The sequence below is a fragment of the Staurois parvus genome, unplaced genomic scaffold, assembly GCF_062004578.1.
Source record: "Staurois parvus isolate SC_StPar_1 unplaced genomic scaffold, SC_StPar_1.0 ptg000077l, whole genome shotgun sequence".
In the NCBI taxonomy this organism is placed as follows: domain Eukaryota; kingdom Metazoa; phylum Chordata; class Amphibia; order Anura; family Ranidae; genus Staurois; species Staurois parvus.
This window is the reverse complement of record NW_028317873.1, coordinates 5,089,311-5,116,410: the sequence shown is the minus strand read 5'-3', so window position 1 is coordinate 5,116,410 and position 27,100 is coordinate 5,089,311. Positions and strand designations below refer to the sequence as shown.

At 41.0% G+C, this 27,100-nt stretch overlaps 1 protein-coding gene across 1 annotated transcript in view; it reads left to right on the top strand.

Moving 5' to 3' along the window:
* The window catches only part of TNS3 (tensin 3), a 325,962-nt gene that overhangs the window by 260,323 nt on the left and 38,539 nt on the right, over positions 1–27,100 (top strand). Inside the window, exons 17-18 of the mRNA XM_089669481.1 lie at positions 7,784–7,873; positions 12,062–12,193. Of these exons, the coding sequence (XP_089525607.1) occupies positions 7,784–7,873; positions 12,062–12,193 (222 nt within the window). The remainder of the gene's footprint in view (positions 1–7,783; positions 7,874–12,061; positions 12,194–27,100) is intronic.

Sequence of the window (27,100 nt, the reverse complement as noted above, 5' to 3'; positions counted from 1 at the left end):
GTAAAAGTGTCCGGTCTGAAAGTGGTTAATATACAAAAATATGTGAGGACACTTAAAGGATAATTTCACCTTTTGTAACATGTTACATCCATATGCAGGGTGTAACATTATTATTATTATACAGTATTTATAAAGCGCCGATAGTTCGCTAAGCGCTGTACATTACAAAGGGGGACAGAACATGTGATAGAACAATACCAATACAATGCAAACCATGAGGGGATTGAGGGCCCTGCTTTTTCAAGTTTACAATCTGACCGGCCCCCACTCCCCCTTGATCCCCGCTTTTGACAGCTAACGGGGGATTTTCTCCCCTCTCACTAGCTGTCAAAATTTAAAAAAAAAAACATGGCCACACAGGGCTCTGCCCTCCCGGCCGCGTCACTCATTCACAGCATTCTGTGAATGAGAGACTATAAGTTCCGGCAGCCTTAGTGGCTGTCAGCTAGTATTCCTCAGTGACCTTCCACAGTGCTGTGGAGCACCGTGGTAGTTCATTGATTATTCCTATCAGTATATCTGCTTGCTTGTACATCCCGTACGACTAAGCAGATATTCTGACAGATCTGCCAGAGACTGCATGGCACCAGCGATCTGCTGATCACTGGTACAATGCTTTACAGGGTCCTGCAGACAAAAATAATAAATGCACATTTTTTACCTACAAAAAATGTGCATTTATTATATTTTACTAAAAGGTGAACTTATCCTTTCATATTCAGAAGTAGTTTTTGGATAACCCAGTGAGCACCAACTGCAGAGTGGTAGAAGAAGCACATTCCAATTTAAGAAATAGATCAGAATCCCCAGAATGTACACAGCAAACACATAGAAGTCTTTCATAAAATGGTTTTGAATGATTTGGAGAAATTAAATGTTAAAAGGGTGCCCGACCTCTATTTCATAAAACAAGGGATCAAGGATTTAAAGACAAAAAAAGATGTGGTTATACACCCTGCGAATAAACCTGCCCATGAATATAAAGAAAAGATGTATAAATTAGTTAGGAAAGGAGAAAAAATAGGGATTCTTAACAAAAAAGAAGCTTTATATTTGAATCCAATATCTTGCCATATACCTATTATATATTTTTTGCATAGGAACGCTGAAAAACTGCCTGGTAGACCCACAGGGTGGATTTGATTTAAATCAAACTGATTTAAATCACAATTTAAATCACTAGTCAGTAAGGCTTGATTTAAATCCTAGTTTTCTACATAAAGACTAATTCTTGCTGGTATAACTTTAATATGCAAGTAGATGAAGATTTTCAGAATAACAACTTTTCATATTAGTTTTTTTATCCCCAATTTAATAGGTTAATCATTCATATTTGGACAACTTTTCTGTTGTACTTAGGAAGGAGAAAAATAATCATTACCTTAATAATAACAATTTAAATAGATTTATTCAACTGAAACAATAACATTCCAGCATATGATATTGGCTTAAACATCCATGTTTGGTAACTAATTTGGCTAAACAAAATATATATATTTTAAGAAACTTAGACTGTCAGCCCCTTCCTCCTCACACTTAGTTTCACTTTCTTCTTGTGCAGATCTATTCCACTCCAAACAATCAGAAAAATATTGTTTCTATTCTATTCACTGAACTTCTTGAAACTTGGCACTGAAGGGGTTGATTCTGTATTCATAGGTTTGTAGAAGTTAGGATGAAGGTCTTTTTCTTAACTCTGTTCATGTTATAACATTTTTGCTGTGAAGAAGAGGCATGTGATCTCCGCTGAGTCAAATTCAGTTTTGAGAACTGCAAAAGTAAACCGATCATCTGTGATAATATCTTGTAGGCAGAGAAACTGCCCAATAATCTTACAAAAACCTCTGGAAGAGCATGACATTGTGAATGGCTTCATGGAATTTATTTACCAAAAAAATTAAACATATACAGCCTTATTCTACATAATTAAAAAAGTAATCTTTATTTCATGATGGAATAACCTTTGGATGGTAATATATTTTCCTCAAAAAGCATTTTATTTAAAAAAATAATCCGATTTAAATAAAAAAAATCCGATTTAAATAAAAAAAATCAGATTTTTTAAAAAAATTTTTTAAAAATCATTGATTTTTATCCACCCTGTAGACCCATCATTAATTGGTTTGACTCTGTAACCTCTAGACTAGGACAATATATTGATTATTTTTTGTAATCTGTGGCTGCATTTACTAGTGCATACTTGAAAGACACCAAGCATCTCCTACAAATAGATTGTTTGCCTTTTTCAGATTCATGTATATTAGTTGCGGCTGATTTCAGCTCGTTGTATACCATCATTAGTCATGAAGATGCGATCATGTTAGTGAAGTGGGCACTCAATAGATCTGAGATCCCTGGGAAACATAAAAAATATCTATTGCAACGTCTAGAGTTTTTTGTTTATTGCATAATTATTTCCGGTATGATCATAGGTATTTTCTACCAGAAATCAGAGTTGCCTTGGGCGCTCGTTTTCTTCCCAGTGTGGCTAACATTTTTATGGCCTACTGAGAGGAGGAGAAAGATTTTAAGAATTTCCCTGGAAAACTTCTTTACTATAAAAGATTCTTTGATGACCTTTTTATGGTTTGGGATGGGGATATTGAATCCTTGCAAATATTTATGAATAATGACAGGATGGGTATATTGAATCCTTGCACATATTTATGGATAGCAATGACAGGTACATTACATGGAAATAGGAATCTACTAATATTACATTTCTAGACTTGGAAATTTATAAGGAAGATGGGCATTTTAGAATTAGAAACCATTTTAAGCCCACTGACCACTATAGTTATATTACATTACACAGTTGCCATCATAGGCTGTGTAATGTACCTAGGGGGCAATTTATAAGATTGCAATGCAATTGCTCCTCTGAATTTCTTCAACAAGTAAAAGCAATAGACAGACCACTGTTGGTCAGTAATTCCAGTCAAAGAGCAGTAAGGGATAGGCAAGATTTTAGTATTCTATTGGATTATAATATGCAGTGTAGGGAGATTGAAAAGATTATCAGTAAATATTGGAATAATTTACAAATTGATAAGGTGTTAGTTCCGTTATTACCATTATTTCCTAAGTTCGCCTACAGGAAAACACCTACATTGAGGGACAGGATAGCTCCTGGCGTACTAGATCACCTTACTCTTACCTTACCACCCCGTGCCCCCCCCATCCTCTCCATCACTACTAGCAACGCCACCATCTCTCCCACCCCACACGCCAAAGTCCTGGGTGTCACCCTGGACTCCCACCTCTCCTTCCTACCCCACATCCAACTGCTATCTAGATCTTGCAGGCTCCACCTCTGCAACATCTCCAAGATACGCACATTCTTCACCCCAGACACCACCAAACAACTCGTACACTCCCTCATCATCTCACGCCTTGACTATTGCAACTCCCTTCTCACTGGCCTACCCAAACGAACGCTATCCCCACTCCAGTCGATCCTAAACTCAGCGGCCAGACTCATCCACCTCACCAAGCGCTCCACATCTGCCTCCCCCCTCTGCCAATCCCTTCATTGGCTCCCAATTGCCCAACGCATCAAGTTCAAGCTGCTAACCCTGACCTACAAGGCCATTCACAATGCCGCCCCAAACTACATAACTGACCTGATACCCAAATACTACCCTACCCGTGCCCTCCGCTCCTCACAGGACCTCCTGCTCTCTAGCTCCCTGGTCTCCTCCTCCCACGCCCGATTGCAGGACTTCTCCAGGACTTCCCCCATCCTCTGGAACTCCCTACCCCAATCCATCAGACTGTCACCTACCCTCCTCACCTTCAGGCGCACCCTGAAAACCCTCCTCTTCAGGAAAGCCTACCCCAACCTCACCTAACAACCTCCTCCACTCCACCCACCACTCCATCCCCCACAGCCATCTCCTCCTGTACCACTATCCCCTCCCTCCTAGATTGTAAGCTCGAAAGAGCAGGGCCCTCGAACCCCTCGTGTAGTGTATTGGTACTGTCTTGTCTCATGTTATGTCCCCCTGGCTACTGTACAGCGCTGAGCATACCCTTTGGCGCTATATAAATACTGTATAATAATAATAATATTAAGAAGAAAAATGGCTTATTACAAATGTGTAGCTTGTAGATATACCACATCAATATTAAGAGACTTAAGGATTTTGTAGCCACAGCAACAGGCAAAAATTACAAAATAAGGGATCGCATTATTACATCTACATCTAAAGGAATAATATATATGATTGAATGTCCCTGTAAAATTCAGTATGTGGGCAGGACATCTAGACCGCTTCAAGTTAGAATGAGAGTGCATGTGAATAATATTAAGAAAGGGGAAAAAAAATCAGTGTCTCTAAACATTTTAGAGATCACCATATGAAGGATCCCAGCTGTTTGAAATTTTGGTATATCAAAAAGGTTACAAGAAACTAGAGGGGGTGTAATTATGTGAGGAGTCTGAGTCACAGAGAATCTTTTTGTACTTATGAGACTAGAGTATTATCTCCAAAAGGTCTTAATATGGATTTTTACTTGAATTGTTTTATCAGTGACCGTTAATTGTTTATTCTTCACCTGGATCCTGTTTTACACATTCTAATATTGTTATATTCTAGAAATTAAATATGTTAATATAACAGTTTTTATATATATATGTTTTGTTTTTTATAGTTTTATTGGTATATAATTGAGTACTGTCCGTGATACTTTTTTTATTTGCACTAACATACAATTTTGAGGACAAGCTTTCGGGGAAAGTCCCCTTCTTCAAAGTCCAAAAAGTACTATTACAGATCACAAAGTTTAAGCAGAATGTTAGAAGGGATTGAGAAAAAAAAAAAAAGGCTACAGATAAGATACATCAAAAGCGAGGGGGGGATACTACACTCACATAGAGGGGGTCAAGCTTCAGCTAATAGATAGTCATGAAACTGTTGGATAATGGTTGAGGAATCCCATGTCCAAGTTAAGGCCGTTATCTTTTGTGTGAAATAGAATTATCATTCTTAGTTCAAATGTTTTTCTTTCCTGGATAGATTTCAATTTTCCTTTCAGAACTAAAACATTGAGGTCTTCCATATTGTGGCCTGGTTGTGTGAAATGGTGTCCTACAGGTGTGCAGAGGTCACCTTCTTTATGTTCCTTGATGGTATGTCTGTGCAGATTCATCCTTGTTTGCAACTTCTGTCCTGTTTCGCCAACATAAGATCCTTTGCTGCATTTTCTGCACTGGATAAGGTACACAACATTACTGGAGGTGCAGCTGTATGATCCGGAAATATTGAAGATCCCTTTTGAGTGTCTGGATTGATTTGGTTGCACAGTTTGCAGCGTTTTTTATTGCAGGGTTTGCTTCCATTATTTGTGACATCATAATCAGAAGGAAGTTTCCTACTGATTAGTTTATTTCTGAGGTTGGGGGGTTGTCTGAAAGCCAGTATTGGTGGTTGCTGGAATATTTCTTTCAGCGTTCCATCCTCTGTTATGATGGCTTGTAAATCTTTGATTATTTTTCTTATTCCTTCTAGTGCTGAGTTGTATGTAGTTACTAGAGGTACACGGTTGTTTGTTTTTTTCTCTTTGTACTGAAGTAGATTTTCCCTTTGTGTTCTCAAGGCTGTGTTTATGCCGGTGTTGATAGTTTTGTCCTTGTAACCTTTCTTATGGAAGGAGTCTGCTAGTGTCCCGAGATGTTTATCTCTGTCTCTTGGGTCAGAACATATTCGGTGGTATCTAATGGCCTGACTGTGTATGATGGCACGTTTCGTTTGTTGGGGGTGGAAGCTGGAACTGTGGAGGTAGTTGCATCTGTCAGTGGGTTTCCTGTATATTGAGGTGTGAAGCGTATCATCCCTGATGTATACTGTGGTGTCTAGGAAGTTGACGTGTGTGTTTGAGTATTCCATTTTTAGTTTGATAGATGGATGAAAAGTGTTGATCAATGAGTAAAATTGTTTTAGGTTTTCTTCACCTTCTGTCCATATGATGAAAATAACATCAATATAGCGATAGTATCTGTATGGTTTTTGTTCCATGCTGTTCAGGAATTGTTCCTCCATGTCAGCCATAAATAAACTGGCATATTGGGGGGCCATTTTACTTCCCATCGCAGTGCCCATACATTGAAGATAGATGTCCTTATTGAAAAAAAAGTAGTTGTGTGTAAGTATGAATTCAATGAGCCGTGTAACATCCTCAGCAGTGTATTTGTGGTTTAGTGAGGATGATAAGGATCTGTGACATGCAGCTAATCCATCCTTGTGAGGGATATTACTATACAGGGATACTACATCCATAGTCACTAGAAGTGTATTAGATGGTAATTGCTGTATGTTGTTGATCTTGTTCAGAAAGTCAGTTGTGTCTTGCAGGAAACTAGCAGTATTCTTGGTTTTAAAAATTTTTCTACAAAGCCTGAGATTTGTTCAGTGAGTGTATTCATACCTGTTATGATGGGTCTGCCTGGATTTCCTGGCTTGTGGACTTTGGGCAGCATGTAGAAGTCCCCGATTTCTGGATGATCCGGAATCGCATTTATAAGTTCTGATTGATGTATAGAATTACCTATAAGATGGCCACATGATCACAGTAGTACAATTTTTAGATTTTTTGGTTGATTATGTTTGACTTACCAGTCTATTGTCCCTGTTTCAGGAAGGTAGTATGTCACCCTTTGGGTCACTGAGGGTTCTCTTCCTGTTGCCTTTGTTCCAGTCTCCCTTGGTGTCCATTAGTTCATTTAATTGATATGGGACAGGCAGGGATAGTATTTTAGTAGCAGGTTCTAGCGTTGGCTCCATGCCTACTGAGGAAGTGCTGCCCAGGACATAATGTGTATAGGGGGCGGAGCCACGCACATGACGTTATCCCGCAGCCATCTTGTTGACTATTGGCAATGTGATTTTATGCTTGTATTCCCACATGGTGGAGTGCCTTATCCTGTAAGTGATATTCCACTTTTTAGCAGCATTAAATCTATTTATACGGAGCGCACTATGGGCCGTCTCTTTATTCTTGTATGATGATTATGGATGTTTGAGTTGTAAGGGAGCAGAGAAGAGCAGCATTGGGATTAAGAATTTATTTATGCCCTTAAAGGGAAAGCGCTTTTGACCTTCTTTTGGCTCAGTGGTCATTCTCTGAAGGTTTGCGGCCAATTGTTTTTTTTTTTTGGTGGAGATGGTTAACACACAGGTGTTATGTTAAGAAGACTGAAAACAACCACTACTAGGTGGCTGGATATTGAGACTTTTATGACGTTCTTACAAGTTTATTGTATGGTTGCGCTGCACTATTTTTTTTTTGTTTGCAAAATATTATATGTTATATACTCCACACTGCAGCAATTTATAAATTGTATGTTGTATATTCTACTTTAATCTGTCATATACACTGTGTTATGTGTTATATGCTCCTCTGTATCACTGCTTTGTACATTAAATGCTTTTGTGTACTGTACTATACATTATAAACCCTGCTCTCTTCTTTTTCCCAGTTTAAATCACTGCAAGCCTGACTGGTAAATGATCAATATTCCTCCTGTTCCCAGAATGAACTTCTCCTGCTCATAAATAAAGAAAACATTTTAAACTTATTTATAATTTATGTTTACATGTATTTAATTACAATATAATAACATTTTAACTAAGACTGAATTGGGAATTATGACTGATAATGATTGGGAATAACAACTGTCAACCAATTCCAGGCAAAAAAAAATAACACTTTATGGCTAGCAAAAGTAGCATATATAAACATTGTTCTATTGATTGCTTTTTACTTATTGTCACTTTTTTTTCAGATAACTCAACAGATAATAAGCACATGACAGTAAAGTTTGTGCAAGACACTTCCAAATTCTGGTATAAGCCGGATATTTCAAGAGAACAAGGTATATGTCACTGAGTACTTTATTTCAGTTTCTAGACGGGAGATGAAAGTGGTTCATATTAAATGATTAGATCAAATTGTTCACAATTCTTTTTCCCATTACTATATAATTATCCCTTTGTATAACATAAAATGTAAAAATAATCACACAATCGTGCAATTTTTTAATTACCCTGTCTACAGCATTCCTATAGACTTGACAGTGGACACTGAATTTTAGGAGCTGAAAATAATTAAAGCGGAGCTCCAGGCCCCCCCAAAAGAATTAAAAGTCAGCAGCTACATATACTGTAGCTGCTGACTTTTAATATAAGTACACTTTTCTGTTCAGGAATCCAGTGATGTTGTCACCCGAGCCGTTTCTTCCGTCAGCTTCGGGTCCAGGTGCTGGCTTCTTCAGTAAGGGAAACCAGCAGCGAAGCCTTTCGGCTTGGCTTCACCCTTTTGGGTGAAGTTCCGCTTCAGGCTGACTTATTCACATGCAGTGAATTTAACAGCACACGTTTTACCAGATATTAGTAGATGTGGTGTGTACAGCAGATACTGATGGCAAATTTCAAGAAAAATTATGCTTCAGTGGTCTGTTAGTGACCCTAAACAAGACATAAGGGGCAAAGGGTCATGTTTTTAAAGCGGTAAATTCAGCATTTCCCAAAAATATATTTTTTAAATCAGAAATATAGTTTATTGAACAAAGCAAAGACATGTTCCAGAGTATCTGTGTCACAATAGCAGCCTTCAGCAAAAATAACAGTCAGCCTAAAGATGCACATTCTTACAAGTTATGCAGACATAGTACAGAGTGAAAAACAGATGTCATGTCAGCAGCTTCATCCTCCACTGGCCTACAGACAAGGCGAGAGGAGAACATCATCTCAATAAAAGTACAAGTAGTGCCCAGGAGGAAAAAAAAATTTGAGGGGCCCAAACATAGCCTAACAGACTTGGTAACACTCCACTGGTGCTAGGCCAGGTACCGACAGCCAATCAGCCCATATTTTGTCAAATTTATCCGGGCATCCCCTGTGTTTCTGTATAAATTTTTCAAAGCGCAGAATGGTATTCCTAATGGCAATTCAGTCCTGAGTGGATGAGGGCAAAGAGCTCTTCCAGCGCAATAAGAGCACCTTGCAAGCCTGAAATAGGGCTCTAGACACCACCTCTTTAACAAAAGCATCAGAGATCACAGGGTCCGGAACGCCCAATATGCAGGACAAGGGATCCAAAGATAAATTAAATTGATAAGCCTCGTTAATTATGCCTAGGACACTGTCCCTGTATCTATGGAGCTTGGGACACCACCACAACAGGGATCAGGTCCCCATGACCTCAGTGAACTCGGTGTAGAGCTTTTCACCCTGAGGTCATCACAGAGGACAAGGGGGCACTCTTTATGTCTGCAGGAAAAGAAATGTAATCTCCAAACACGGAAAGGTTTCTTCACAGTGAGAGCTGTGAAAATGTGGAATAGACTCCCTCAAGAGTTGATTCTGGCCAGCTCAGTGGATTGCTTCAAAAAAGGCCTGGATTCTTTCCTAGATACACAGAATATAACTGGATACTAACATTTATAGGCAAATTTGATCCAGGGAATATCCGATTTGCCTCTCGGGGGATCAGGAAGGAATTTTTTTCCCTGCAGGAGCAAATTGGATCATGCTTTTCTGGGGGGGGGGGGTTGTCTTCCTCTGAATCAACTGTGGGTATAGGATTAAAAATTTGTTTTTTTTATGGTTGAACTGGATGAACCTTTGTCTTTTTTCAGGTAGACTATGTAACTATGAAAGATCCTAGTGGGGAATTGTGTAGGAGGTACAGTAACTGGGGTATAAGTGTCATTTTAACTTAAGTCGGCCCGGTCTATTAGAGAGATCCACAGTTTCCGCCATACCAGTAGCTTTTAAGCTGCAGATTAATATTGAGTCCCAAATAAGTAATTGTTCTGTAAATTACTATGCCCAGGTATTTAAAGTTAGAAACAATAGGTACCGGACACGCTGGGGGAAGAATAGGAGTCATTTGGCTGTTTAGATCCAATAGAGCAGACTTGGACCAGTTAATAGTTAAAGCGATTCTAATGGTTCATGTTTTTTTTTTTAAATAACAAACATGTCTGTACTTACCTGCAGTGTGCAGTGGTTTTGCACAGAGCAGCCTGAATCTTCATCTTCTTGGGCCCCCCACAGGCTCTTCTGGCTCCTCCTGTCTGCCAGGTGTCTCCACAGCAAGCAACTTGCTATGGGGGCTCCCGTTGCTCCATGTGTCCATTCACACACGGAGCTGCAGCTTTTGCACGCCCCCCCCCCTCCTCATTGGCTGACTGACACTGAGTGACGGTGGAGGAGGCAAAGAACCGGAACAGCCGAGGCTGTCATTCACATCGCTGGATTGCAATGAGGCTCAGGTAGACTCAGGTAGGTATTGGGGGGAGGGGGGCTGTTGCACACAGAAGGTTTTTTACCTTCATGCATAGAATGCATGAAGGTAGAAAACCTTCAGCCTTTACAACCACTTAAACATGAGTACAGGCCAAATTCCCCTATAATATCCATTACAGCTTCTAAGGAGGAGAAGAGTCCACTAGCAAAAGCAGCATTTCGTCTGCATATAGTAGCAACTTTTCACAAACTTCACTATATTGAAAACCCTGGATAGATGACATTCCCCAAATATTTACTGTATAGTAAAACACTTTCACCAGAAATATTTACTTGCAGTGACATTTTAGTGAATATCACATTCACTGCTTTATAAATATATTGCTAAGAAGGTTAGCTGCAGATTTGCATATAAATGATTTTTATGTACATATCAACGTTATATTAATATGTTGATAATATATTGTTATTACCCCCTCCTGACCTCTGCCTTTTTTGTGTGGCAACTGCTTCCATACCCCTCCTGATCCCTGCAATATAGACACTATGTTGTACATTCATATTCCTGGACACTGCACTATAGACACTATTTCATACTGCTGACCACTGCACTCTATGCAAGTTCTTCATATAGGCTGTGCACAGAAAAGAAAAAGTTTTTTTCTTGTGGCACAGTAATAACAAGCATGGGAATTGGCTTACTGATTTTCCCAGAAGTATGCACTAAGATAGACGTCAGGTTTTGGACATCCCCTGCAACAAAAATGTCATTTTCAGTGAGATACTCTCACAGGGAAATCACGTCTAAAGGGATTCAGACCCTGCCACTTTCCTCATTAGAACCCTGCAAGTGCAGCCACTGATTGATGATTATAAAGTCACTCATATTCACTCTGCCCATGGACACAGACAAACAGCTATTTCTTCTGAGTAACAAAAGGTCAGAATCCGCAACAAAGATTGTAAAAATCCTTGCAATGTTCATATTGTAGATCACCCAGAGGGTAATGTTTTCTTTTCTCAACAAGAGTGGAGTTACTCTATACCATATATATATAGATATCATACCATACTATACCATAAATACTCATATTTTGCTGGTAAAAGGACTTTGCGTGCTTTGTATACAGCGAGTAGGCTCAGGTTTTAATTAACCATACTTCTTTAAGTTCCTCCCAATGTGGCGCATCATTTTTGTTTAGGGATGTGTCATGAAAATTATACTTACCCAAGCCACTGCTTGCATGCATTAAATAAGAACCTTGAGCAATTGAATTTCACTGTATTAAACTATTGACAAATAAAAAATTCCCCACCCCTTTAATTTTAAATTCTGCAAAAAGCTTTATCGCTAGATATTGGAAACAACAGACCAAATATTGGAAACAATCTTCAAGCATAAGGCTATGAAAAGAAAATGTTTGCCCAGGGTCCAATCAGTATTAAAGATGGCCCTGGTATCACCTAAGGGTAATCACATCTGTGGGGTTATGTAAGTATTTATTGCTACTTTAGGTTCTCAGAAACAATACTGCACTGTTACTCCTGTGTAAAGTATTTATATGTGAATCCATCCAATATTTTGTATTACTTTTAGCAATATTTTCTATATAACAAAAACAGCCTATCAATGTAAAAAATATCTGGGAACAAAATATATTCTCTGAAAAATATTTTGCTTAGCTAGATATGGTTAGAAATACAAGAAATAATTGTCCTTAATACTTGTGTTTTTAAAACCTAAATGTGACTCATGAAAGATGTGCTTGTTTGACATGATGGTGTTAATCATATTTTTTCCGTTTTTATAGCTATCGCAGTTCTTAAGGACAAAGAACCTGGTTCCTTTATTGTTAGAGATAGTCATTCCTTCAGAGGAGCCTATGGATTGGCTATGAAAGTAGCTACACCACCTCCATCTGTAATGCAACTGAACAAGAAAGGTATGGCTTATGAGTATATTTACAGTGATATTAAAAGCAGTTTTTATTTTTAAAATAACAAACATGTTGTACTTCTATGCTCTGTGCAGTGGTTTTGCACAGAGTAGCCTCGATACTCCTCTTTTTGGGTTCCCTTCTGGTGCTCCTAGCCCCTCCCTCCTGCCTAGTGCTCCCCATTGCAAGCAGCTTGCTATGGAGGCACCTGAGCCAGCTCGGTCCCTAGCCACTGCTCTGTGTATCCATTCACGCACAGAGCGCAGCTCAGGCCCTCTTCCCTGTCTGTGCTCATTGGCTCACTGGCTGTGATTGATAGCAGCAGGAGCCAATGGCTCCCGCTGCTGTATCAGCTAATGAGGAGGGAGAGACCCGGGGGGAGCTGAGGCTCTCGTACACATCGCTGGAATGAGATGGGACTCAGGTAAGTTTTGATGGGAGGCTAGGGAAGGAGCTCCTGCACACAGAAGGTTTTTTACCTTCATGCATAGAATGCATGAAGGTAAAAGAAAAAAAAAACTTGTGCTTTTACAATCACTTTTAAGGTGTTGTGTACATAGAAACTATTTTACATTCTGTATGTGTACAAAATTATTTCATATGACTATGAACAATCTTCCTACCTATCTGATAAGGTCACAAATTACAGAACCCTTTCCCACACCTGCAATATTAGTTACTCTTATTTTTGAATTATTTATTTTACATTACATTTGTACAGTTAGAAATGGTGGCTAGATTCCAAAATCAAAGTGGCATCATTTTGAGGATTTGACATATTATTATTATTATTATTGTTATTATTATTATTCAGGATTTATATAGCACCAACAGTTTGCGCAGAGCTTTACAATATAAAGGAGACAGTAAAATTACAATACATTTCAGTACAAAAGGAATAGGAGGGCCCTGCTCATGGAGCTTACAATCTAAAGGACATATTAAAGGTATTGTAGGGATTTGAAGGTTTGTGATGTTTGCCTGGCATCAACATATTGACTTGTATGACAAAGAAAACAAAGCACAAATTGGTCTCAAAATAGGAAGACTTATTGAAGATATTTGAATAATGATTTGATGAACAAAATTACATCACTTCTTTACAGGTACTAAACGATAGCTAACAACTGATACAAATATGAAATATTGGTCAAATTAGTTTTCTAACTTTGTGTTTGATGATCGAATGTTTTTGCAGTATGCAGCAAACCTTTGTCTAATATTCTACTGTCTCCCCAGCCAAAGACAAAGCTTCATTGAGCTGTATTTTGAGATCTATTTAGCTATTTTCTGTTTTAGGGTTTTTCTCAATGTCATTTTCCCTCACATTACAGTTGTGCTCAACCCTTGGAGAATTGGTAATATATTGTATGTACTATTTTAAAGAAAACATGATCCGCAAGCAAAACACATTCCTTTTATTTCTTATGGTATTCATATTCAACTGTATGTCATAACAAAATGGCAAAATCATAAAACATAACATGGCAGCAAGTAAACAACTGAAATGACCCCTGTTCAAAAGCCTGCATACCCTTATTTCTTAATACTGTGTACTTCCCCCTTTAGCATCAATGACAGCATGCAGTCTTTTGTAATAGGTGTGCATGAGGCCCCAAATTCTTTCAGGTGGTATAGCTGCCCATTCGTTTTGGAAAAATTCCTCCAGGTCTTGCGAAGTCTTTGGTTGTCTTACATGAACCGCACATTTGAGATCTCCCCAGAGAGGCTAGATGATAGTAAGGTCCTGACACTATGATAACCTCTCCAGAACGTTCACCTTTTTCTGCTGTAATCACTGTAGAGTCAACTTGGCCTTAGGGCACTGTTATGCTGGAAAGTCCAAGACTGTCCCATGCGTAGCTTTCGTGCAGAAGAATGCAAATTGGCAGCATTTTTCGGTCACATGCTTGCCATCAATTTACCCTGTGCCTTTTGGAGCTCACCCCGCCTCCCCAAAAAAAAACATCAGTGAGCCACCACCATGCTTCACAGTGGAGATGGTATTCTTGTCGCTATAGGCCTTGTTGACCCCTCTCTAAACATATCGCTTATAGTTGTGGCCATAAAGCTCTATTTTGGTCTCGTCACTTGCCTATTTCTGGCATCTTTATACAGCTAATTTTTGTTCACTTTTCATCGTATTGTGCTCCTTGAAGCAACCACACCATCTTTTTCCTAAGCAGCCTGTATCTCTCCTGAGTTTACCTGTGGGTTTTTCTTTGTATCCAAAACAATTCTTCAGGCAGTTGTGGCTGCAGTTTTTCTTAGTCTCTCAATACCTTGGCTTGGCATCAAGAGATCCCCGAATTTTTTCACTCCTTAATAAGTCATGGAACAGTACTGACTAGCATATTCAAGACTTTTGCTAATTGCAGTCAGCACATAAGCAGCACAAAGCCAGAGCTTCAACATAGCTGAATCATCCTGCAAAGATCCTAGTGAGCCCTGGTTGGGCCTTTGCTCAGCCCTGCTCCCAAACCATTCCTCATTACTGACTAGTTGGGGCTGTCACCGGGCTAAGTTTGCTAGGGTCCACCGCAAGGTGGGACCTGCGTAAATCACTCAGATTCTCAAGGCGTGGCCGAGGAAACCCAGCAGAGTCAGACTACAGGGAAGGAGAAGCTTTTTCTTCATTCAAGCCCACTACCTTGAGGTAAAGCCTTTAGGGCTTTCAACTGCTGATAATATGGCAACCTTCATAAGGCAGATAATGGTAGCTATACATCAATGCCCAAGTACATTGATGGAACACATAGGATTGCTCTTTGTGCAGACAAGATTTGCAGAATATTCATATACAGTGGGGAAAATATTTAACCCCCTGCAGATTTTGGAAGTTTGCCCACTTATAAAGAAATGAAGGGTCTATGATTTTTATCATAGGTGTATTTTAAATGATACAGACAAAATATCAACCAAAAATCCAAAAACAAACACATGATACAAATGTTATAAATTGAGTTGCAGTTCAGTGGGTAAAATAAGTATATGATTCCCAAGCAAAACATGACTTAGTACTGGGTGGAGAAACCTTTGTTGGCATGCACAGAGGTAAGACGTTTCTTGTAGTTGGTCCAGGTTTACACACATCACAGGAGGGATTTTGGTTCACTCTTCTTTACAGATCTTCTGTAAATCCTTAAGGTTTCTTGGATGTTGCTTGTGAACTCAGAGTTTCAGCTCCCTCCATAAATGTTTAGAGGATTAAGGTCTGGAGACTGGCTAGGCCACTCCATGACCTTAATGTGCTTATTCTTAAGCTACTCCTTTGTTGCCTTGGCGGTATGTTTTGGGTCATTGTCATGCTGGAATCTTCAGTGTTCTGGCTGAGGGAAGAAGGTTCTCATCAAAGTTTTTACAATACGTGGCCCCATCCATTGGCCCTTCAATGTGACAAAGTTGGCCAGTACCTTTAGCAGAGAAACAGCCCTAAAGCATAATGTTTCCACCTCCGTGCTTGACTGTAGGGATGGTGTTCTTAGGGTCATAGTAAGCATTTTTCTGCCTCCAAACACAGCAAGTCGAGTTCATGTAAAAAGCTCAATTTTGGTCTCATCTGACTACAACACTTACTCTCAATCCTTCTCTGAATCATTTAGATGTTCATTGGAAATCTTCATACAGGCCTGTACATGTGCCTTCTTGAGGAGGAGGACCTTGCATGTGTTGCAGGATTTCAGTCCATGGCGACATATTGTGTTCGCAATGGTTTGTTTGGTGACTGTGGTCCCAACTTCCTTGAGATCATTCATAAACTCCTCCCGTGTAGTTCTGGGCTGTTCCCTCACTTTTCTTGTGATCATCCTTACTCCATGAGGTGAAATTTAGCATGGAGCTCCACATGGAGTGCAATTGATGGTTATTTTGTATTTCTTCCATTTGCAAATAATCACTCCAACAGTTGTCCCCTTCTCCTCAAACTTCTTGCTGATGGTCTTCTAGCCCATTCCAGCCTTGTGCAGGTCTACAATCTTGTCTCTGAAGTCCTTTGACAGCTCTTTGATCTTGTCCATGTTGGTGAGGAAGAATGCGATTCTGTGGACGGGTGTCTTTTATATATATAACTAGTTGTCATTAGGAGCACCTTAAATAGACGGGACAAATCTGTGTACCACATGAGCACATAGCCAGCCTGTGGGAGCCAGAATTATTGTTGGTTAGTAGGGGATCAAATACTTATTTTACTTACTGAACTACAACTCAGTTTATAACATTTGTATCGTGTTTATTTCTGGATTTATCATTTAAATTACTCCTATGATAAAATTATGGACCCTTCATTTCTTTGTAAGTGGGCTTACAAAATCTGCAGGGGGTTAAATAATGATTTTCCCCACTGTATTTGCAGAAAGAGAAAAAGACTTAATGACTTAGAGTACAACCTTTGGAGGTGATATGAGAAACACCCAAAAAGAACTAACAGAGCAGAAGAACAAGTTGGGGGCCAAGGCCACCTCAGGTAGAATAAATCTGATTGCTAGGTTTCCTAGAAGGTGCAAAGACTAAACAACTGGAAGATTTTTGTAGTAATAGCTAAAGGGGGTCATAGACAGTAATGTGTTTTCATGCCTGTTTGCCATTGAGAGAGCTCATCGCATTCTAATGAGAGTTCCACTCCCCAGTGTAGTCTGCATATTACATTTCAGAGATAAAGTATCCTCAAAGCTGCAAGACCTACACAAGAGCTTCTATATAATGAGGACCACATATCGATCTACCCTGATTTCTCAGCTGTGATGCAAAAAAAATAAGCAAGTTTCCTGAATGTGAAAAAGAGCTTGAGATTTTAATCTGGTGTCAGTTATGTAGTACATTCCCCTTGTTGCAAGTCACAGACTGGACAGTAGAGGTACTTCTGATCCTTCAATTTGCAAATAATTAAGTGTTCTTGCATGGCGACCACTTCCTGTTATCTCACATATATATTCTTATTATTATAGCCAAATTTACCACCCTAACTCCTCCCACAGTTTTTACACTACATAGACCGTAATATACCGAAACATGCGGATTGTTCCCGATTGGTGTGCTATTACTTTGTGGAACGTTTCGCTGAATGGTTCACGAAATATTGGCATTTTTGTGGTGAAATTGGTCCCATAGGAATGAATGGCGGAATGTTCAAAACTAGAGTTGGAGCTGACAAAAGCTAGAGTGTGAGCTGAAAAATCAGGACATGACTTCTAAACTGCCATCACTCCCTCATTTTCAAGCCCACCTACACAAATCTTATATCAAAACGTTCAGCTAACTCTGCTGCCACTAAAAATGTTCACGGCTAAGCCATAGTCCTGATAGGTTTCACAATATGACCATTTGTTTGCAACTCACGCCGCCCATTGACATTCATTGAAACTGCACTCTAGCCACCTCAAATTTGAAGGGCAATTTCTAAACTGCGACTGTGCCTTCATTTTTAATATTTCAGAGACATACTATGCATCAAAATATAGGTCTGGGTCTTGCAATTCTCTAGGCTTGATAATGCTGCTAATGTTTTTATAAATGTATGTTTTAATGTAACTGTGAAGCACTTTGGGCAACAACATTGCAATTAAATGTGCTATATAAATAATTAAAAGTTGAAATGCATTTCTCACGCTATCAAGCTTGCCATGTGCACTTTTTAAATTTGATCAATCAATTGGTTAGTGTAATGTATACTATATTTACTCACTCCAAACACTCCACACACTTACTCTGCCCACTCCATAAAGTTACTCTGCCCAGTCCAACCTTTTCACAGTTACTCCACCCACTCCACCCAGTTACTAAGCCCACTGCAATTGTAGACTACTGGTGGAGGCAAGAACACTTCACACAATTTCTCCAGAAATTGTAGTTTTTCTAGTTCTATTGTGATATTTCTTTATAGGTATTTACTCATCTCATGGACTCTTCCAGAATAGATCTGCTTATATTCTTTTTCTTAGATGGAATGACACTCCTGCCATTGTTTAATTAGCCACTAGCTACCCAGGCCAATTATGACAGTTCTCACATACATGTAAAAAAAATCAGCATATTTTTGCTAGAAACCTACTTAGAACCCCCAAACATATTTTTTAAGTGGGTCTAGAGAATAAAATGGTTGCATTTTTATTACATCACACAATATTTGCACAGTCATTTTTGAAATGCTAATTATTAAGGAAAAAAATATTTTAATAAATGTTAGCGCACATAAACACAATATAATAACCAATTTTTTAAATGTACCATTTAAAAGATAATGTTGTGTCAAGGAAATTCATACCTAACATGTCACACTTTAAAATTGGGCATGCCTGTGGAATGGCAGCAAACTACAGTACAGTAAATCCATAGGTGACAGAATCTTAGCAGGTAACCCATTTAGTGTTAAACACGGAGGTCTGGTGCTATAATTATTGCTCTCATTCTGACATTCTCCATGATACCTTACATGTGTGGTACGATCAGCGTGTGGGACTTACGTGCATGTTCACATTTGCCAGTGAGCACAGGTGGATGTAGCCATTTAAAGTTTTTTAAAATTTTATTATTTGTTTTATTTAAATTTATTTTTAACACAATTTCTTTAATTTTTTTTGGGATCAACTTTATTTCTGTCACAAGGGCATCAGCAATGACAGGTACTCTTTACTAAGAGATTGGTTTGATCAGATGCTTTATTAGTCAGTAACTGCCGTTAAACATAAATACTGAAACAAGTGATAAAATCCTCATTGCTTCCCTTTCCATGCACCATAAAGATGATCAGGGAATGGAAGTGGTTAATGATTCATACTCTGATTGGTCTAGGGTTGTCAGCGGTGTACCCCAAGGTTCAGTGTTGGAACCCTTACTTTTTAATATATTTATAAATGATATAGGGTCTGGGATTAAAAATCCCATTTCAGTCTTTGCAGATGACACCAAGCTGTGCAGTGGAATAACGTCCTTACAGGATGTCTCCAATTTACAAGCCAACATCAATGTACTGTTTAATTGGGCAACTATGTGGCAAATGAGGTTTAATGCTGATAAATGTAAGGTTATGCCCTTGGGGGCTAAGAATATGCATGCATCATACATACTAGGGGGAGTACAACTGGGGAATCAATGGTGGAGAAGGATCTGGGAGTTCTGGTAGATCACAAGCTTAATAATGGCATGCAATGCCAAGCTGCGGTTTCTAAAGCGAGCAAAATCCTCTCTTGTATTAAAAGAGGTATAGACTCCAGAGAGAGAGATATCATATTACCCCGGTACAAATCATTAGTAAGACCTCATCTGGAATATGCAGTTCAGTTTTGGGCACCAATTCACAAAAAGAACATTGGGGAACTGGAGAAAGTACAGAGAAGAGCAACCAAACTGATAAGAGGCATGGAGGAGCTCAGCTATGAGGAAAGATTAGAGGAACTGAATTTATTCTTGAGAAGACTTTAAGGGGGGATATGATCAACATGTATAAATACATCAGTGGTTCATAGAGTGAACTCGGTGAAGAGTTATTCACCCTGAGGTCATCACAGAAGACAAGGGGGCACTCTTTACGTCTGGAGGAAAATAAATTTAATCTCCAAACACGGAAAGGTTTCTTCACAGTGAGAGCTGTGAAAATGTGGAATAGACTCCCTCAAGAGTTGGTTGTGGCCAGCTCAGTGGATTGCTTTAAAAAAGGCCTGGATTCTTTCTTAGATACACAGAATATAACTGGATACTAACATTTATAGGTAAAGTTGATCCAGGGAATATCCGATCGCCTCTCGGGTGATCAGGAAATAATTTTTTTTTTCCCCTGCAGGAGCAAATTGGATCATGCTTTGCTGGGGGGTTTTTTTTTTGCCTTCCTCTGGATCAACTGTGGGTATAGGATTATAACTGGGTGGACTTTTGTCTTTTTTTCAGCCAGACTAACTATGTAAGTTCCTCCTTCAGCACTATGGTCAACTGGCGCAATTGCCCACAGCAGTACAAAGTTTTCTGGTGGGATAGGTTAGTCCATAAATGGCAGGGTAGGAGGGGGGCCTATTCTGTTGCTTGTAAAAGTGATTGGGCAGCTGAGCCACTCAGGTCACTTTTAAAAGAAACTCCATCGCTGACACTAACAAATGATATCCAGATCATGGTTGCAGCGTAGTCCTTTTCCATAGTAGAGAAAGCAACAGGGATTTCAAATCTGCAAACCGAGTGGCTTGTGTGAGCCCTGACAGCTCCGTATCGCAGGAGGTAAGTACAGTGGGACTAGGGGGTGGGGGGAGGTGGGAAAGGGGTCTGGTATTAGGTAACCTTTACAGTGAACTAACACTTTAAATTAAAATCTGCTGCTGGTTCTCATTGTCTATTGGATGTACCATTCACAGTGCATATGTTGACACAGCTGTACAAATGAGATTATAACCTCATGGTTATGTATACCAACATGTTAGTCTGGAATAGCGACTCGTGTATCATTATTCTGTACTGACTTGTATGTCCCAGTGTATATGGCCTTTAAAATTGGATCATGCTTTATTGTGGTTTTTTTATTTGCCTTCCTCTGAATCAACTCTGGTTAAAGGATTGTGTATATGGGGGGGTTCTATTAGTGTGTATATTTTTTTTCTGTTGGTTGAACTAGATCAGTGGTTCTCAACCTTTCTAATGTCGCGACCCCTTAATACAGTTCCTCATGTTGTGGTGACCCCCAACCATAAAATTATTTTCGTTGCTACCTCATAACTGTAATTTTGCAGTGGGAGGACTAGTGCCCCATCATTGATGTCAGTGGGATGAATAGTGTCCCATCGTTGGTATCAGTGGGATGAATAGTGCCCCATCGTTGGTGTCAGTGGGAGGAATAGTGTCCCATCGTTGGTGTCAGTGGGAGGAATAGTGCCCCATCGTTGGTGTCAGTGGGAGGAATAGTGCCCCATCATTGGTATCAGTGGGAGGAAGAGTGTCCCATCATTGGCATTAGTGGGAGGAATAGTGTCCCATCATTGGTATCAGTGGGAGGAATAGTGCCCCATCATTGGTATCAGTGGGAGGAATAGTGCCCCATCATTGGTATCAGTGGGAGGAATAGTGCCTCATCATTGGTGTCAATGGAAGGAATAGTGCCCCATCATTGGTGTCAGTGGGAGGAATAGTGCCCCATCATTGGTATCAGTGGGAGGAATAGTGCCCCATCATTGGTGTCAGTGGAAGGAATAGTGCCCTATCATTGGTGTCAGTGGGAGGAATAGTGTCCCATCGTTGGTGTCAGTGGGAGGAATAGTGCCCCATCGTTGGTGTCAGTGGGAGGAATAGTGCCCCATCATTGGTATCAGTGGGAGGAATAGTGCCCCATCATTGGCATTAGTGGGAGGAATAGTGTCCCATCATTGGTATCAGTGGGAGGAATAGTGCCCCATCATTGGTATCAGTGGGAGGAATAGTGCCCCATCATTGGTATCAGTGGGAGGAATAGTGCCCCATCATTGGTGTCAGTGGAAGGAATAGTGCCCCATCATTGGTGTCAGTGGGAGGAATAGTGCCCCATCATTGGCGTCAGTGGGAGGAATAGTGTACAATCATTGGCATCAGTGGAAGGAATAGTGCCCAATCATTGGCGTCAGTGGGAGGAATAGTGCCCCATCATTGGCGTCAGTGGGAGGAATAGTGCCCCATCATTGGCGTCAGTGGGAGGAATAGTGCCCAATCATTGGCGTCAGTGAGAGGAATAGTGCCCAATCATTGGCGTCAGTGGGAGGAATAGTGCCCAATCATTGGCGTCAGTGGGAGGAATAGTGCCCCATCGTGGGTGTCAGTGGGAGGAATAGTGCCCCATCGTGGGTGTCAGTGGGAGGAATAGTGCCCCACCGTGGGTGTCAGTGGGAGGAATAGTGCCCCATCGTGGGTGTCAGTGGGAGGAATAGTGCCCCATCGTGGGTGTCAGTGGGAGGAATAGTGCCCCATTGTGGGTGTCAGTGGGAGGAATAGTGCCCCATTGTGGGTGTCATTGGGAGGAATAGTGCCTCATCATTGGTGTCAGTGGGAGGAATAGTGCCCCATCATTGGTGTCAGTGGGAGGAATAGTGCCCCATCATTGGTATCAGTGGGAGGAATAGTGCCCCATCATTGGTGTCAGTGGGAGGAATAGTGCCCCATCATTGGTGTCAGTGGGAGGAATAGTGCCCAATTGTGGGTGTCAGCTATGTCCTTCTCTGGCCTCTCTCTGGCCTGTTGAGTGATCCCGGAGGTGTGGCCAGGTTTCGGGGGCAGCATATCATCCCGCCCACAGATCGCCTGAGACAGGAGCGGTGTCTCGGTTCCTAAGACCATCGGAAATATGTGTTTTCTGATGGTCTTAGGCGACCCCTGTGAAATGGTCGTTCGACCCCCAGGTTGAGAACCGCTGAACTAGATGGACTATCTATTTTTTCAACCAGACTAATTATGTAGCTATGTAAAAGGATGAGCACAACAGGCAGGCAACTGGTAATTTTCAGAAAGACAGCTCAACATTCAGTGTCAATATAACTTTCTCAGCACAGGTTTTCTGCAATTGGCCTTTTTAGTTTGAAATGTCTGCAATATTCTTTTAAAAAAATAAACTTGCATACAGTGGGGCAAAAAAGTATTTAGTCAGCCACCAATTGTGCAAGTTCTCCCACTTAAAAAGATGAGAGAGGCCTGTAATTGGCATCATAGGTAGACCTCAACTATGAGAGGCAAAATGAGAAAAAAAATCCAGACAATCACATTGGCTGATTTGGAAAGAATTTATTTGCAAATTATGGTGGAAAATAAGTATTTGGTCAATATGAAAAGTTCATCTCAATACTTTGTTATATATCCTTTGTTGGCAATGACAGAGGTCAAACGTTTCCTGTAAGTCTTCACAAGATTGGCACACACTGTTGCTGGTATGTTGGCCCATTCCTCCATGCAGATCTCCTCTAGAGCAGTGATGTTTTGGGGCTGTCGCTGGGCAACACGGACTTTCAACTCCCTCCAAAGGTTTTCTATGGGGTTGAGATCTGGAGACTGGCTAGGCCACTCCAGGACCTTGAAATGCTTCTTACGAAGCCACTCCTTCGTTGCCCGGGCGGTATATTTGGTATCATTGTCATGTTGGAAGACCCAGCCACGTTTCATCTTCAATGCCCTTGCTGATGGAAGGAGGTTTGCACTTAAAATCTCACGATACATGGCCCCATTCATTCTGTCCTGTACATGGATCAGTCATCCTGGTCCCTTTGCGGAGAAACAGCCCCAAAGCATGATGTTGCCACCCCCATGCTTCACAGTAGGTACGGTGTTGTTTGGATGCAACTTGGCATTCTCTCTCCTCCAAACACGCCGAGTTGTGTTTCTACCAAACAGTTCTATTTTGGTTTCATCTGACCATATGACATTCTCCCAGTCCTCTTCTGGATCATCCAAATGCTCTCTAGAAAACTTCAGATGGGCCCGGATGTGTACTGGCTTAAGCAGGGGGACACGTCTGGCACTGCAGGATCTGAGTCCCTGGCGATGTAGTGTGTTACTGATGGTAGCCTTTGTTACGTTGGTCCCAGCTCTCTGCAGGTCATTCACTAGGTCCCCCCGTGGGGTCCTGAGATGTTTGCTCACCGTTCTTGTGATCATTTTGACCCCACGGGGTGAGATCTTGCGTGGAGCCCCAGATCGAGGGAGATTATCAGTGGTCTTGTATGTCTTCCATTTTCTAATTATTGCTCCCACAGTTGATTTCTTCACACCAAGCTGCTTGCCTATTGCAGATTCAGTCTTCCCAGCCTGGTGCAGGTCTACAATTTTGTTTCTGGTGTCCTTCGACAACTCTTTGGTCTTCACCATAGTGGAGTTTGGAGTGTGACTGTTTGAGGTTGTGGACAGGTGTCTTTTATACTGATAACAAGTTCAAACAGGTGCCATTGATACAGGTAATGAGTGCAGGACAGAGGAGCCTCTTAAAGAAGAAGGTACAGGTCTGTGAGAGCCAGAAATCTTGCTTGTTTGTAGGTGACCAAATAATTATTTTCCACCATAATTTGCAAATAAATTCTTTCCAAATCAGCCAATGTGATTGTCTGGATTTTTTTTCTCATTTTGTCTCTCATAGTTGAGGTCTACCTATGATGCCAATTACAGGCCTCTCTCATCTTTTTAAGTGGGAGAACTTGTACAATTGGTGGCTGACTAAATACTTTTTTGCCCCACTGTATATCCCTACTCAAAATCACTAATGACCTGCTAACCACCAAAGCTAATGGCCACTACTCAGTCCTCTTACTCCTCAACCTTTCCGGGGCTTTCGACACAGTCGACCACCCCCTCCTCCTTAACAAACTACACTCCCTCGGCAGCAGAGACTCCGCTCTCTCCTGACTCTCATCCTATCTATCCCAACGCTCCTTCAGCGTTACCTATAACGCTACCACCTCCCCCTCTCTGTTGGGGTCCCCCAAGGCTCTGTCCTCGGGCCCCTTCTCTTCTCCATCTACACCTCCTCCCTCGGCAAACTGATACACTCCCACGGCTTCAACTATCACCTCTACACCAATGACACGCAAATTTACCTCTCCTCCCCTCGCCTCACACCTTCAGTCTCCGCCTGTATCACCCACCTACTCAACGACATATCAGACTGGATGTTGCTCCATTTCCCCAAATTGAACCTTTCCAAAACCGAGCTCCTGATTTTCCCCCCAGCCCGTGACCCCCCACCCACCCTCTCCATCACGACCAACAACGCCACCATCAGTCCCACCCTGCAAGCCAAAGTCCTAGGTGTCACTCTAGACTCAGACCTGTCCTTTCAACCCCAAGTCCAATCGCTAGCAAACTCATGCAGGTTCCACCTCCGCAACATCTCCAAAATACGTCCATTCCTAACCCCAGACACTACTAAACAACTCGTTCACTCCCTTATTATCTCACGTCTGGACTAATGTAACTCCCTTCTCACTGGCCTACCTCATCGCAGACTATCCCCGCTTCAGTCTATCCTGAACTTAGCGGCCAGACTCATCCACCTTACCAACCTCTCCGCTTCTGCCACCCCCCTCTGTCATTCCCTCCACTGACTCCCGATTGCCCAACGCATTAAATTCACAGACATACAAAGCCATTCATAATGCTGCCCCAAACTACCTCACCGACCTGATACCCAAATACCACCCTACCCGTAATCCTGGCTCCTCACAAGACCTCCTACTTTCTAGCTCCCTGGTCTCCACCTCCCACGCCCGACTGCAGGACTTCTTAAGGACTTCCCCCATCCTCTGGAACTCACTACCCCAATCCATCAGACTGTCACCTACCCTCCTCCCCTTTAGGCGCACCCTGAAAACCCATCTCTTCAGGGAAGCCTACCCCACCCTCACCTAACAGCCGATCTCCTCCTACCACTCCATCCCCCACAGCCACTTCCTCCTGTACCACTATCCCCTCCCTCCTAGATTGTAAGCTCGAAAGAGCAGGGCCCTCGAACCCCTCGTGTTTTGTTTTGTTACTGTACTGTCTCATGTTCTGTCCCCCACTATAATGTACAGCGCTGAGCAAACCTTTTAGCGCTATATAAATACTGTATAATAATACCAATAATAATATCCCCAAAGAGGATCTGATTGTGATTCAGTTTTTCATGTTTATTTTTTTTACAATGTTGTCTATGGCATTGAAGCGCTCATGCATTCTTCAGTAACCACATAACAGCTGCAGATCTAGCTGGTGAGCTTTGATAGCCAAAACTGTTGTGTGCTTTGTCGCTATCATGTGGTTACTCTAAATTAAAGCTAAGAAATTTTTCATAAAGAGCTGTACTTGGTTCTTTATTTCTGATATATATATATATATATATATAATTTCCTAGATTGTAAGCTCCAATGAGCAGGGCCCTCCTATCCCTCTTGTATTGAACTGTATTGTTGCTGTATTGTCTCCCTATATATTGTAAAGCGCTGAGCAAACTGTTGGCGCTATATAAATCTGTATGATAATAATAATAATAATAATATACACATTCACCAGCCACTTTATTAGGCACACCTGTTCAATTGCTTGGTAACACAAATTGCTAATCAGCCAATCACATGACAGCAACTCAGTGCTTTTAGGCATCTAGATGTGGTGAAGACAACTTGCTAAAGTTCAAACTGAGCATCAGAATAGGGAAGAAAGCAGATTTAAGTGACTTTGAACGTGGCATGGTTGTTGGTACCAGATGGGCTGGTCTGAGTATTTCAAAAACTGCTGATCTACTGGGATTTTCATGCACAACCATTTCTAGGGTTTACAGAGAATGGTCAGAAAAAGAGAAAATATCTAGTGAGCGGCAGTTGTGTGGAGGAAAATGCCTCGTTGATGTAAGAGAAGAATGGGCAGACTGGTTCGAGATGATAGAAAGGCAACAGTAACTCATGTTAACATTGACCAGAATCTGTGAGGAATGTTTCCAACACATTGTTGAATCTATGCCACGAAGAATTAAGGGAGTTCTGAAGACAAAAGGGGGTCCAACCAGTGGCCGGTGAGTGTGTGTGTGTATGTATATATATATATATATATATATATATTATCGGTGTCGATACTGAGCATTTATACGAGTATCAGTACTCGTTCAAATGCTCCGATACTAAAAACCGATACCTTTATGTTCAGTTCATTCAGCTGTCAGCGGAATTCACCCATTGACAGCTGAAATGTCAACAATAGAATGCTGGCAATTTATGTGTCGTTGAGGAGGGGTCCTCCCCATCCTTAACAACTGATGACATTTCAGCTGTCAGCTGGATTCCCCTGCTGACAGCTGAAATGTAAAAAGAAGAATGCTGGCATTAGTTTTTCTCAATCCTCTGATCCTCTGTTAGCTCCTGTCCTAAGCGAAGCAGAGAGTACTGTAAAATCCTGTTGAGATGCAGAGATCCCGCACCTCCCCTGCTCTCTGTGCTAGGAAGGGGGATTTATGTGGGTTGT